Below are 14,757 nucleotides of genomic sequence, written 5' to 3' on the forward strand. Positions count from 1 at the left end.
AGGGTCATAACATAGGACAGTCCTACCTGCCCTCTTTCCTGTAATAATCATGCATAGTTAAAGTTTCTATATTTGTTTTACCCAGAATGACCAGATGCTGCAGGGCTTTTCTGTGGATAAGGGCGAGTTCACCTGCCCGCTGTGCAGACAGTTTGCCAACAGTGTGCTGCCTTGCCGCCCGGGCCGGAGCACCGAGGTGGTGAGCTGGCACATGCCCACCAACAAGAAGACCGCTGTGCTGGTGAAGGAGGTGGAGGACCTGCAGGAGCAGCTGGGGCTTTTCCCAGTAAGCACCACTGTAAGGCAGAGAGATATACACCGCTTCACCCAACTCTATCCCCTTGACCCCGATCACTCCACCTTAACACTTCCTGACAAATGAGACTGACGCCAACAGTATTGTAGCTGTTTTGGTGTTACTCCAGTTTGGCCTCAATACATATTTCACCTGTCATTTCCTGCCAAACATTTGCTCTGGTTTGTTTCATGTACTCTCCCAATGATTTGCATACATGTAGGTGGCCATTATGTCAATATTACCATGGTCAACAACATTTCAAAATGGAGATCCTGCTTAGTCACTTTGCAACCTTTCCCTTCCAGACGGAGTCCAACCTGAGTAAAGAGATGGAGTCGGTCATCAAGGACATCAAGAACACCACCCAGAGGAAGTACATGGACTATGGCAAGAACCCTGGTTCCCCTGACAACGACTTCCTCTTCATGTACTCTGTGGCCAGGTGAGGGACACGACACAGTCAAAATGTCACCACAGACTCCTCTGAAATGCTTCAAAATAATGAAACCAAAGAGAAACTCCATTTATCACAGTCATATGGAGAATTTTCCATTTCCAGCTCCATGAGACTACGTGAAAGTGCACCTGGTAACTTATGGTGTGAGTCGTGCAGGCCAGGGAGATGAGCAATGGCCTGTGTTCCCGTTGCTAGTGACCCCTATGCGTGCTCCAATCAGACAGGGAGGTCCTCCTACTGCTCTCTGTTATGCAGCCAACTGACTCTGACTTTAAAACACTGGCTGCCTGGCCTGTCTGCTCCTCTCCTTTTGTGCTCTGGAAGCCAGCTCCCTGCCTTGCATTACAATGACTGGGCACAGAAAGAGAACTGCAACATTTCCTCAGTTTAGCCTAGCTGTATTTCTGTTTTGTTGCTTTTATCCATTGAGCGCACTTCTTCGCTTGAGGAGGGCCGCTTGAAAAGGCTTTTGTATCTGTAGTGTACAGTTGGAGCGTATTGAATTCTAGTCTTTGTAACTGCACCGGATATATAGATTACTTGGTGTTTTTTTTTGAAGTTGCTCGGTAGCTGTGAAGGCTTTTTTGATTGGCTTTATTCATACCTCTGATTGTACTGCAGTGTGGTTGCTGGAGGTGTCGCTGGAAATTCCTCTAAGCAACATTGGCAGCTTTGTCAGTTGACGCTGCAGTAAAATGGTATTGACTGTTTGGTTCCACCATCCTTTATTACCTCTGACTGTATGGGTTTATTGCTCTGCCTCTCCGACTGATTTTTGAGCTCTTTTTCTCCAGAGTACTTATTCGCAGTTTTGTCCCTTCCTGTGTTGGAGCCCAAATCTTTCTTCTTTGGACACGCTCCTCTAAATGACGTTAAATGACGCATTTATCATGGTCTGAAATTGATAATGCGTTACAGGGACTAGAGAATGGAACCGTCATTTCTATGCTCTCACCATAGGCAAAGGGTTGTGGGATGCCCTTGGCCCCTCCCAGTCTCCTCCCCCTCCCCATGCCACTCTCCCCCTCACCTGTTTTCTCTCAACCTGTGCCCTGCAGAGAGAAGTCCTTGCTCCCTGTGTCTGGGTGCCTGTTGGCTTTCACAATTTCAGTGAACAGCGCAAATTGCCTGAGCAGTGGAAAATTCCTCTGTCGGAAGGGCGCTCTTATCAGTAGCAGCCAGATGAAGCTCGGCATGGCTGCATTATCTATGTGAAATTGCTTTTTCTCCCAGGAAGCCCGAGGATTTGCCCCCGCCTCCCCAGCCTATGGGAGGAAACGTCCAGTGCCAGGATCAAAACAACCCCTGTTCAGTCTAATTTATGCGACACCTATCTGCTTTCAATATAAAAAAATGTTCTCTTAATGGTCTTCATTTTTTTTCTTTATTTGGTTGCAGAAATTGAAATATTAAATGAAATGTTTTTGGATATGCATGGGAAATTCACAGCTGAGATTATACAAGGGAAACTGGATGGAACAGCTTTTATGCCAATGGACTAGCTATTTAAATTCTTTGTTATTGATATGAAATAGCTGGTACAAACACAACAGCTAATGTCTGCTACGTCTTCTATATCTGATGTTTCTTATAAAATGGGTGAATAGAGGGAAAGTAACCTCACCAGATATTGGTGATAATTTCGCTAGTTGAGCCCTCCCGTCTTAGGTCGCTACGAGCCCTCCCGTCTTAGGTCGCTACGAGCCCTCCCGTCTTAGGTCGCTACGAGCCCTCCCGTCTTAGGTCGCTACTGCAATAGCAGGTAGATGACATGAAGGAACGTTAATAGTCCACTGTCCTGTTTCTGAATTGGGGGGAAAACTCCTGTCAGACTGCCTGAGCTAAAAAATGGCTGTGAAAATGCCCCAAAATCTTCCTCTTGTCCTACTAAGCTCTAGCAGTTGACTGTGTGTGTGCTTAGTAATGGTTGCTTCCTCAGGACAAACCTGGAGCTGGAGCTGGTGCACCGTGGAGGTAACCTGTGTTCTGGAGGAGCCAGTGCTGCAGCCAAGCGCTCCTGTCTCAGTGAGTACAATACACCACTCCCCTCGCCTTGCTTCTCACTAGATTAACATGCATGAAGCCTCCTTCCGTCAACTCCATGCTAAATGAAGTGTGTTGCCCTCTACTTGACCACTAAGCTATTGTGTACATCCGAAGTTGACCTTGTGTAAAGCCATTGACCCATGTTTCATACACCAACAGTTTTTAATTATTTTTTTTTAGATTCAAAGAGATTAATTAGTATGAAGCATTTTAGTCTTTGTTCTTTTACGATAAGGACCGTTGGAATTTAGGCTGATTATGGGGACTTGAGGGAATCGGAGGTGGTGGGAAGCCTTGTCCCAACGTCCCTTGTGTAATACAGTGTCTGAGGTGAGATTGAAGCCGCTCGCCCGTGTAACCGTTGGACCATTGGTAAAGATTGTCGATTTAGCAGTGGTAGGGAAGAAGACATGCTATCCCAAGTGAGCTGTTGCCGACGCGTTCTGCCGTCAGGGTAAATGAAGCAGACAAACGTGTCAAGTGCTGTTTTAGTTGATTGTGTGGCAAGGGTGTCCACTCTGGGGTGGACTGGAAATGAAGACCGAGTGATGTTGCCATCTTGAGCGGTGACTCTGCCCGCTGTGACAACAATGCCGAAGACCAAGCCTCCGACATTGGTGGTCGATTGGAGGACGACACACACACTTATGCTCAGAGGTGCAGACGAAGATGCGAGGCTCTGATTTTTGGATGGTCGACTCGAGATGCCCAAGGTGTTTCTCCTTGATTCTACTTAGTCTGTCATTTGAACTTGACCTTTTTTAATGTGTTAAACATTATGTTCTATCAGAGCTGAGCCTGGGGATGAGTGCAGTCCCTTTTCCTTCTCTGTTTAATTAGTCTGTTTAGTGCCGATAAATTCGGGCTGCTCTCTGCTCTAGTGAGACGCCTGTCACCCTTGAGTGGGGCAAAAGAGATTTCACACTAGAGGACTGCCGTTTTCTGAGCTACATTACTTGTGTAGCCACGCCGGCGGCCACATTTACTCAGTTGCAGTACATTAGTGTTGCCTCTTCGTAGGGAATGGGACATGGAAGAGGGTACAGGGTACAGGGGACATGCGCTAACTACTACAACCCAAGGGGGTTCCTAAGCCCATATCCCACAAGGCACTTTTATCGTTTAGCTGGTGAGGATGTCATGGGCTGGAGAGTGGAGCCGGCAGTCTCTCGCGTTAAATCAACTGTGGAGAGTCCACCTTCAAATGGCTCGCCTCTGGTATAGCTGCCATTTTTGAATTAGGCCAGTCTCGTGAAGTGGTCTTTACAGTGAAGATGGCCTTCAACGTCCAATACAATACTGTTATGGTAGGTGTCTGCCTATCACGATGAGATGTGTCCAAGATAATTTCTCATTTGAAGTGTTTGTCCGCAGGGGGGTGGGTGTAAAAGTAATCTAATCCCAACATAAGTCACACAGCCATTGCAAATTTATATCGGAGGGATAACAAGTGCGGGGGGTGTAAAGATCATAGCAAATAGCATGAGCTTTAATAGAAAGCAGAGCCAGATCAATATCTGACGGCAAACTGAATACCTCTCTATTGTTGCTGTCAGACCGTGTGGCTGTGGGGGGGGGTACAGAACATCGCAGCAGACTGGGCGAGGAGAACAGGCACATACCAAGCAGGGGCTGACTGATGGAAGAGGTGTTAGCCATGCGAGCAGCAATTGAAGCCTGGTCCCCTGCCAGCTTGAAGGGCATTGACTGGCGATCCTTCCTACCACAGTGTCACTCTTCACATATCTTCGTCCTCTAGTGGAGGGACTCTAACCCCATCTGACAGACGGAGGGACTGAAGCAGAGTCGCTCACCTCCTTCGACCTCTGTGTCGTATCCTGCTGCAGCCATGTGTCAGCTGTGGAGGGCAGTGTTGCTCTAGTTTTTGACAGCCGTGTGAGCCAACTCACCCGAAGGTCCACATTGCAGCACTGGAATTCAATGTTTTGCTGCATTACAGCTCTGTCATAACTATCAGAAGAATAAGAAAGGATTTTTTTTTTTTTTTTTAAATATATATATATATATATATATTGGGCTACAGGTCATTTGGATGTAAAGAACTGTATTAGTATTTCAGACCACTTGGTGGTTCTTCGTGAGAGAAAGTAGCCAACATGATCGCAGGTCTCTATATCAAACTTATGGTTTGTAATATGGTATGCTTTACAGGTGTAATTTTAATGTTTTTTTTTTTCAAATTTCAAATAGACATTTAACTCTGGTTCTAATGAGCACTACCTTAGTGGGCCATTAAGGAGAAGTAGATGTAATGAGGTTTTTTTTTGTGTTTAATATTAAAGGAGGACATTGTTCCAGGAAGAGATGACATTTGATTGTGTGTGAGAGCGAGAGAAAGGTGTGGCGCTCTTCATGTTCCATTAGTTCCACAGTGAACAGGTGTGACTCCTGAGCAGAGAGGATAGCTGGGAGCGGAGTAGTGCCGTCTATCCATCTGGCCTGCTTTGTCCCAGCCGCTACCCAGCCAAACCATTACGCTCAGTGCAATCAGTTCAAGTCAACTGCATCTGTCATTTTGATACACTCACAGCTTGGTGTGCCAGTAGGCACTGGCCAGTGGACATGCAGGTGGCCAGCTACAGTTAGCCGTCCCATATCTGCTCCAGTGTTTTGATCTGACTGACCATTTTTAAATCCATGTTTTTTTTCCTTCTGTCTTTCAGATCAGCTTTTCCATGTGCTTGCCATGCACATGCGTCTGTACAGCATTGATTCTGCGTACAATCCCTGGACCAGGTTGACCCAGGTGGCTCAGAGAAGAGACGAGTGAGTGACGGCCATCCTAAAGCTACACTACACAGACATTCGGTACTCTACTCTCCTCTCCTCGCCCTGCAGGTCCACTACACACACTGAACCCCCCCGAGTCGTGCAGATCCACCTGACATCCCTACACCCCTCTCCTAAGTCCAGTTTACCCTAACAGTCATTCAACACATACGCACCCTTCCTGTAATCACAGTGCCACTCTCCCCTCACGCTAAACACCACCATCCCCCCCTGGCCCTTGCAGCTTTTCCTCTAGACAAAGAGGAGCCAAAAACCGAGAAGGCACCATGCGTGGTTGCCATAGATACCAATAATTGCTGCATCTGGCAAATTACCGGGTGCTCGTTAGAGAGCGAAACGACCCCGTCACGATCACTGCACCGAGAAACAACCGCACCACACATCTCAGCCCTCCGCTGCCCAGCCTCATCTTTTACAGGTTCAGAGAAACAGAGAAATGTAACAAAGCAAAGTCTCCCCTTTATTCATGCTCTCGCTACAGAGCTTGTTTTTGTTGGTCAGACGTGCTCTGTCTTGAACAGTTTGGCTTCCCAGGTTCAGTCTTGAGAGCTATTAGCATCCCAGTCGCATAACACTTAGCACTATTAGGTGACCTAACGACCTCTCTCCCTCCCTGTTAGCAGTGGAAGACAGCTTTTACACCTGTTACTATTTAAATGCTCCGAGCCAGGCAGGAGTCTCGGAGGAGTAATTTCGTGTTCAAAAATCCCTTAGAGATCCGGAAGGCAACTATGTCATTGACACCCCCCAGTCGTGTTGCTCTATTTAACTAGGACGGAGAACGTCGATGCCCGTGCCTGCCTAGTCTGACTAAAACACAATCTGTTTTTCATAACCGCTCTCTGATGCCCATTTTATGTGGGATGCCTTACATTTAAATAAGTCTCGTTTTCAAAAAATTACATTGCTCATCTGATTTTATTCGTCATCTGTATTTGACTGAAATGTGCAACATATATTTATGTTCACTGTAGGCAAGTCTTTGTTTGAATTTGACGGAGTGAAAAGCAGATTGCTGCGTCATAAAGGTTTTCTTCTATTGCACGCTAGAATTAACCGGCGAGTGCCTTCAAAATGGAATGTATTATTGCGTAAGTGCACCTCCCTTCATTCGATGTCCCCGGAGGTCTTGAGTGGAGATGGAGGCTCTCTATGGGCTGCCATTTTTAAATGGAGGTGGCAATCAACAACAATATGTGGCTCGGGTTGCATTGTGGAAGTGGGTCACGGGGTATAAGGAAAAATGCTTTCCTTTCTCCCACTGCATTAAAGTGGGGGACTCCTCGAGGGCATTTGGAAGTGTGACGTCATTGCAAGTTAAGTGCACAGCATATTAAGGTCAGCCACGGGAGGTTGGTGGCATCTTAATTGGGGTGGACGGGCTCGTGGTGAAGGCTGGAGCGGAATTTGTGAAATGGTATCAAACGCAGGGTTTCTGTGTGTTTTGATTTGCGCCATTCCAGCCATTATTACTAATTTATTATTATTATTATTATTATTATTATTATTATTAGCTGTTCTGCCCTCAGCAGCCTCCACTGAGGGCAGCGTATACAGTATATTCAAGGGAGGACTTTGTTCTTGGCCCTGAAGATAAAGGCAATGGGCATCTACAGTGGGCTCAAATATTGGGACAGTGACACTTTTTTTGTTTTGGCTCTGTCCTCTTTGAAATGATACAATGACTGAGGTTAAAGTGCAGACTGTCATCTTAAATTTGAGGGTATTTTCATCCATATCGGGTGAACCGTTTAGAAATACAGCACTTTTTGTGTATATATAGTCCCCCCCCCATTTGAGGGACAAATTAAATTAGTAAAAAGTTAACTATTTGGTCCCATATTCATAGCACACAATGACTACCTCAAGCTTGTGACTCAAATTTGTAGATCTTGTAATCTTCTCACCATTACAACATGATATTTGTGATTCTAACTTTCTCACTCATCATTATTCAGGATTATCTGTAGTCACGACAACATCCACATTAATGTAGAAGTGTTATTAAAGATGAGTCTGCACGTTAACCTCAATAGTCGTTTATCATTTCAAATCCAATGTGCTGGACTACAGAGCCCCAAAAAACAGCCATGAATGTCACTGTCCCAATTTATTTTGCAGCTCAATGCATTTTAGCGTGCACATTCTCTCTAACATGCACCTACCAGTAGTTATTGGGAATAATCTGGGTGGAAATTGACAGAATTGAATGGGTAAACCCAGCTAGGGGTCCACTTAAACAGCGTTGGCTAAAGAATATATTCTGTTGAACTGGCAAACTGATCTGATGTCTCTGCTCTTTCTATTGGTTAGTCCCATCCGGTCTTGTCCATGTCCTCTTTTTTTTTGCCCCTCCTTTCTCTTTTACTTGTTGCTGCTGTTTGGAAGTTTTTCACGTACAGTTTATAATACAGTTCTTTGACAGGTGGTGGGGCGAATAGAAGGAATTTGAGTGATTTTTGCGTCAGCCATTTAAAATGTATATTATGGTAGATCAAGAAGTTTTCAATTGTTCTAGGCTAATGGAGAATTCAAGATGAACAAGTTAAAGGTGTTCAATATAGTAAACAATCATTCTGATTTACTTTAGTAGGATGGATTAGAGAAGTACCAGATACCAGGAGTGGTCTTCCTGAACGAAGCACACTAATCAGCTTGGGGGCGTCTTGCACATACCGGAACCTGCATGCAGTTACTAAAATAGCTCTTATCTTTTGATTAGAAGCTATTTCTGTTCAGTCACTCAGCATCGCTGTTTCTAGCTTCCTACCTGAGGGACAGACTGAGGTGTATTCCCAGTGGTTGGAGATGTCTTTGAGCCAAGGTTTGAGGTGCGTTCAGAAAGAGTAACGCAGCACAACGTTTTGAATGGACATTTTAATAACTGTTCAAAGGAGTCTCCCACAATTGTATTCCAATTTAAACTGGAAGGTGCATTCCCCCTCCTAATTCATCCCAAAATGGAACGTATTATTGTGTAAGTGCACCTCCCTTCATTCGATGTCCCCGGAGGTCTTGAGTGGAGATGGAGGCTCTCTATGGGCTGCCATTTTTAAATGGAGGTGGCAATCAACAACAATATGTGGCTCGGGTTGCATTGTGGAAGTGGGTCACGGGGTATAAGGAAAAATGCTTTCCTTTCTCCCACTGCATTAAAGTGGGGGACTCCTAATTCATCCCGTCCCGTTTTCAGACCCCTTGACTTTATCCACATTCTGTTAGGTTACAGCCGTATACTAAAATGGATAAATCATTTTTTTCCCCCCTCATCGATCTACAGACAATTTTCCATAAATACAAAGCAAAAGCAGCTTTTTAGAAATGTTTGAAAATGTATATTTAAAAAAAAAAAGGAAATCAGTGAAATAAGTATTCAGACCCTTTAGTTTGTTGAAGCACCTTTGGCAGTGATTACAGCCTCGAGCCTTCTTGGGTATGACACTACAAGCTTGGCACACGTATTTGGGGAGATTCTCCCATTCTCTGCAGATCCTCTCAAGCTCTGTCAGGTTGGATGGGAAGCGTCGCTTCACAGCTATTTTCAGGTCTCTCCAGAGATGTTAGATCGAGTTCAAGCCACTCAAGGACATTCAGGGACTTGTCCCAAAGCCACTCCTGTATTGTCTTGGCTGTGTGCTTAGGGTCGTTGTCCTGTTGGAAGGTGAACCTTCACCCCAGTCTGAGTTCCTGAGCGCTCTGGAGCAGGTTTTCATCAAGGATCTCTCTGTACTTTGCTCTGTTCATCTTTCCCTCGATCCTGACTAGTCTCCCAGTCCCTGCCAATGCTGCCACCACCATTATTCACCGTAGTGATGGTGCCAGGTTTCCTCAATACGTGACGCTTGGCATTCAAGCCAAAGAGTTCAATCTTGGTTTCATCAGATCAGTGTCTTGTTTCTCATGGTCAGAGTCTTTAGGTGCCTTTTGTCAAACTCCAAGTGGGCTGTCATGTGTCTTTTTACTGAGGAGTGACTTCCATCTGGCCACTCTACCATAAAGACCTGATTTGTGGAGTGCTGTGGAGATGGTTCTCCCATCTGAGGAACTTTGGAGCACTGACAGAGTTACCATCGGGTTCTTGGTCACATCCCTTGCCAGTTTGTCCAGGTGGCCAGCTCTAGGAAGAGTCTGGTGGTTCAAAACTTAATCTATTTAAGAATGATGGAGGCCACTGTGTTCTTGGGGACCTTCAATGCTGCAGACATTTTCTGGGACCCTTCCCCAGATCTGTGCCTCGACACAATCCTGTCTCGGAGCTCTACGGGCAAAGCCGTCGACCTCCTCACTTGGTTTTTGCTCTGACATGCACTGTCAACTGTGGGACCTTACATAGACAGATGTGTGCCTTTCCATATCATGTAAAATAAATTGAATTTACCACAATCACTCACTCCAATCAATTCACTCCAATCAAGTTGTAGAAACATCTCAGGGATGATCAATGGAAGCAGGATGCATCTGAGCTCAATGTTGAGTCTCACACAAGTATTCAGACCCTTTACTATAAGTAAGGTATTTCTGTTTTTATTTTTTTAAATAAATTTGCATACATTTCTAAACCTGTTTTCGCTTTGTATTGTGTGTAGATTGGGGATTTTCTTTCCTTTTAATCCATTTTAGAATAAGGCTGTAACGTAACAAAATGTGGAAAGTCAAGGGGTCTGAATACTTTCCTTATGCACTGTATGTGTACCTACCTGGTATTTCTTGTTTCAATCAATACTTAACTCTTATCTTAATGCGAATGTACTGTATGTTTTTCAATCCGTCTTAGTGTTACCTCAGGTGTGTGTTTCTCTACAGCTGCCTGGATGACGAGAGGCCAGAGGTCCCCATGCTGTTCAGAGACTGCCCATCCCTGCTCATCATCTTTGTGTTGACCATGCCACAGCCACTACGCAAAGGTGCTGTCACCAACTATCCATAATTTTTTTTATAAAAAAAAAATAGATATTTTTAATCAGACGAGGGATGTGAGGGGAAGGGGAGTTAACGAGGCTACAGACGGAGGTTCCTCATCGGCTGGGTCAGAATGACAGACCTAATCATGACTGAATGTAGGGAGGGTTCTTATCTGTTCTTCCGTTCCCTCTATTTTTGGCTGTAAGGAGCAGAGTGACATCGCCCTGTTTATGGAGGCTGTGCACCCTTCACATGCCCTTCATCTCCAGCTGAGTGCTTCCTGTTTGATCTCCTCCAGGCTCAGCCCTGTGCCTGAGGGGAGGGCCACTACATTGGAGCCCTAATTGCAGCAATCATAGAGCCTACTTAATGGGTGCTATGCCATACAAAGCTGTGCTGTGCTGAACTGCTTGAATCCATGGACACTGAGGCGGTATGAGGCCTAAAGATCTATCCTAGCATCAAAATGGGGGAGAAATGTAGAATACTCTGAAATATAGGCTATACTCAACTCTGGTAAACAATATACAGGACAATACAATTGTACATGGTGAGTGAAAAAGAGCCTGAGATGGTGTTGATATAGCTGTGACAGTTTGCTGTTTTTTCTCCAGAGAAAGCCATTTCACAGCTGTTAGACCTCTTCTCCCTATTGACTGATTAACACTCCGTGTCTTATGCACTTTTAGATTGACTTTGTGTCGTCTTCAATTCCACATTGATTAAGCCAAATACGCATCATTACGGCCCTCCTTGTGACATGGAGAATGGAATTTTTAACACATCACTATGCGAGATGGGTGTGGATGAAGTATTTTTATTATATCCGTGGCATGGAGACAGAGGTCAGGACATGTCTGGGTTTTAGTCTCATTTAGAGTGGATAGGAGGGGGAGGCGGGGGGCTTCCTAACAGCCTGTATGTCCTTCATGGCGGTAAAGGTTGTGTTTTTGGGGGGTTTAATATGCTGACAAGCAACACAATGGCCAGCCCAGTGGACCTGTCACCACCACCACTTTCCTAAGGAGGGGGAATTGTTTTTCTGTCGGTTCAAATCCAAGACCTGCTCCAAATCGCAGCTCCCACCTGGCGGGCCCGGTGCCCCCTGCTAATTACAAATCTATTTGACGAGCATAAACACCGGAGCGTTCCTCTGGAGACCGAACCCAACCTATTGACTTGTCTTCTAGCCCAATAAAAAGGTTTCATCTCCTTTGAAGGCAACCTGATTGTCTGGGCTCTTACAGATCATTCTAGGCCTCCTTTAAGTAATTATTTGTACCGTTGAACATAGATAAAACTGCTTTCTATTTAACAAGGTGTTCGAAGTAGTCATTGGGAAGAGATACTGTACTGTATGCCTGTATTAATGTATTGTTCCACTTAGTAATTTGTCTGTGGAGAACACATCTAGGCTGTTGTGATTTCCTGTTTTTGCTGATTGCTAGGATGCTCTATCCATGCCCATAATTATTGTAAAAGAAAAATGCAAATGAAGGGCGGTAATTTGCATATTCTTCCAAAACGATTAACTTTGTTGCCATCACATTCCTGTTTTTATGATATGCAGAGTTTCATCCATGAGTGGTTCTTCGAATGAGAATGGCAACGACTTTAATTATGACTCCATTATTCTTCTCAAAACAATGAAAGTCGAGTATCCCAACACTAAACATGGGTGTGTCTCCTCTCTCTGTCCCTGCAGAACACTTCATCTGTCTGGTGAGGATGCTGTACAACCTGCAGTACACCCAGGCTCTGGCATCTCTCTCAGCCAAGTTCAGCCCCGAGGAGAGGCAGGCCTGGAGCACGTCTGGAGCTCTCAAGAAGGTAATGGACATATCACCCACCCTCCTCACCATACTGCTGCCTTGTACTCTACCAAGTTACCTTAGGAAAGTTTCCTTTATTGAGAAGCCAATGCATGCGGTGTCTCTATACTTTCTACCTGTTATTCCCAGGAACTGTTTACAGCCGTAGCAAATGAGTGTGAATGCAAATAAAGATTAAGCCCTGGCCAAGTTAATTTAAGCAGTTTGGGCTGTAGATGTATCGATCATCATTATCAAGGAGAGAGAGATTACCGGAGAGGGCTGACATTAATTGGCTTTTCATCTTCAGTCTATTAAATCTGTATTAGCAAGTGACTGGTTGGAATGTAAATGGGCAAACAGCAAAATGCCCACCCTTTTTAGTGTTTTCTATCTATTGGGGCGCTGCTGAATATCTTCCCCCACTCCGTCACGAACAATGCAGCACTTACTCGCTCACGAGCTGTCATTTAAGACTCCTCGGAAATCCTCATTGTTAACACGGGCCATATTTGGAGGGATGTCGTTGTATTTAAATTGCAGTTGATAAAAAGATGCCAAAGTCTCAACTGAGATCCCGAGCCCAGAGGCAGGAAATCCTGACTTCAAATTCCTCCAGCTATAAATCTAGGACTGAGAACGCCAGGCTAGATAAGACTGGCTGCTGGTTTATATTCTCCCACCGTCAACTTGATAAATGCTAGCAGCTTTACTCCATATAGAATATTAGTCAAACCAGTTTAATTTTATCAGAACACACATTCAGTAATGTCTTGGCGCTTATCAACGGTGAAATAATTTATTGCATGAAAATGTGTCCTCGGCTTATTCTGCATAAGATATTATACAGTGCTGCACATTTTTGAGGAGGAAATATGCACACTGCAGCACATCTCAAATACTTGACAATTGACTGCTTGAATATCATATGAAACGGTTCCAGTGGCACAAGCTGAATTGTTTCAAAGTAGAGTCATTCTATAGTGCTGTGCACTCTGCCACCTCTCCACTACTTTTGGACTTTTTCTCACACAGAATGCTTTCGATGCCGAGAAGTCCTATGACGCTCTTCTCAGCCATGTCATCGGTGAGCTGTCCAAGGTGAAGACTGTGTATGATGTGAACACTGAAGTGCCGTCTATGGTAAGCCATATAGCGTTTGGGGTTTCAAAACAAAGCTGCCGAACTCTGTGCTTGGCTAGCTCCATCTCTCCTGGTAATCCCCCCCCCCCCCCCCCCCCCCAGGTTTTCTCCTCTTTTCTCTTACATGATAAATTGGCCATTACCCAGAACAACAATGCTTTGATATCTGTGCTCTCTGAAGGAGATGTATATCACCCCATTATCAGCCAGCTGTTGAAAGGTTATTGATGAGTCATTACTCCTGTGCTTCCTTCCCCAGCTGAGCTCCAGTGTGTGGTCCCCACACTCCATAGAGTACAGCCTCCAGCAGTTCTGCCTGCCCTACCTCCGCCTCTCCTGTCTCCTGCAGCACCACCTCTATGGGGACAAACTGTCAGGTTGCCCGGTACGGTTACTGTTACTGTTCCACATCTTTGTCTGTCTGTCTGTCTACCTACCTGCCTGCACCGTAGCAGCTCCAACCCCACGGCTTTAACTCACACTGACCATTTGTTCTATTTCAGGAGGTAGAGGAATTCTCAGGCCTCGCCGGCTGTCTAGGGCTCCTGGCCCCAGCCCTTCAACCATCCAACCCCATCTACAGTGCCTCGTGTCTTGACTGGACGGTCAACGCTTTCGACCTGATGACTCAATGGTGCTCTGAGGTCACGGGGCTCTCTGACACGCAGGCAAAGAAATCAATAGTAGGTTTGAGGCTGAGCACTTAACGCCACCAATTGTTGTGCTCCATTATAACGTCTCCAAAGCACCAATGGTGGTGTCATTTTTGTTTTTCAGTATTGTGTTACAAGAGTATTGACACCATGTGTGAGCCATGGCACTTCAGGCCCTTTATTTTCGCCAGTGCTGCGTATAGCACCTCTACTGTATATTCAGTGCTGAATATAGCCCTTGCGAGAGTCATGTTTTTCCCACCCTGCCTTTGTCACTCGGCACTGACCTTTGCTGCCTTACATCACAAGATGAAACCTCACATCGCTTCACACTGCCATTCTGGATTGTTTCCACATACCTTTCAACCCACGACATTACACTCTGGAGTTGAAGTGTGTGGCATTTAGGAACTCTTGACAAGTTATTCAGTAGAAGGCTTAAAACTTACTTTAATTTCCTATATTCTTAAATCCCTTTTTAGTAACAAGTGGAGAGAGACAATGCCCTCCCTAACTGAAATGAATGTACAGTAGCCTAAGTGTTTCTTGGGGGTGATGCTTAAAGGAGCAGGATGAAAGGGCTATGTCATATTTTCTTCAATGTCTGAAGGTTGCCGAGGCAAACCTGATGAGTCC

General features: G+C 45.1%; 1 protein-coding gene across 4 annotated transcripts in view; it reads left to right on the forward strand.

Moving 5' to 3' along the window:
• ubr3 (ubiquitin protein ligase E3 component n-recognin 3) overlaps positions 1–14,757 on the forward strand; it is a 45,458-nt gene that overhangs the window by 27,486 nt on the left and 3,215 nt on the right. For 2 of the 4 annotated variants that reach the window (XM_021597131.2, XM_021597133.2), the window contains 9 exons: positions 86–298; positions 604–740; positions 2,695–2,780; positions 5,486–5,588; positions 10,416–10,516; positions 12,220–12,344; positions 13,361–13,468; positions 13,728–13,853; positions 13,972–14,151. In XM_021597131.2, the coding sequence (XP_021452806.2) occupies positions 86–298; positions 604–740; positions 2,695–2,780; positions 5,486–5,588; positions 10,416–10,516; positions 12,220–12,344; positions 13,361–13,468; positions 13,728–13,853; positions 13,972–14,151 (1,179 nt within the window). The remainder of the gene's footprint in view (positions 1–85; positions 299–603; positions 741–2,694; positions 2,781–5,485; positions 5,589–10,415; positions 10,517–12,219; positions 12,345–13,360; positions 13,469–13,727; positions 13,854–13,971; positions 14,152–14,757) is intronic. The other 2 variants (XM_021597132.2, XM_021597134.2) reach the window with 1 other exon arrangement.

The sequence above is a fragment of the Oncorhynchus mykiss genome, chromosome 3 (assembly GCF_013265735.2).
Source record: "Oncorhynchus mykiss isolate Arlee chromosome 3, USDA_OmykA_1.1, whole genome shotgun sequence".
Classification (NCBI taxonomy): Eukaryota; Metazoa; Chordata; class Actinopteri; order Salmoniformes; family Salmonidae; genus Oncorhynchus; species Oncorhynchus mykiss.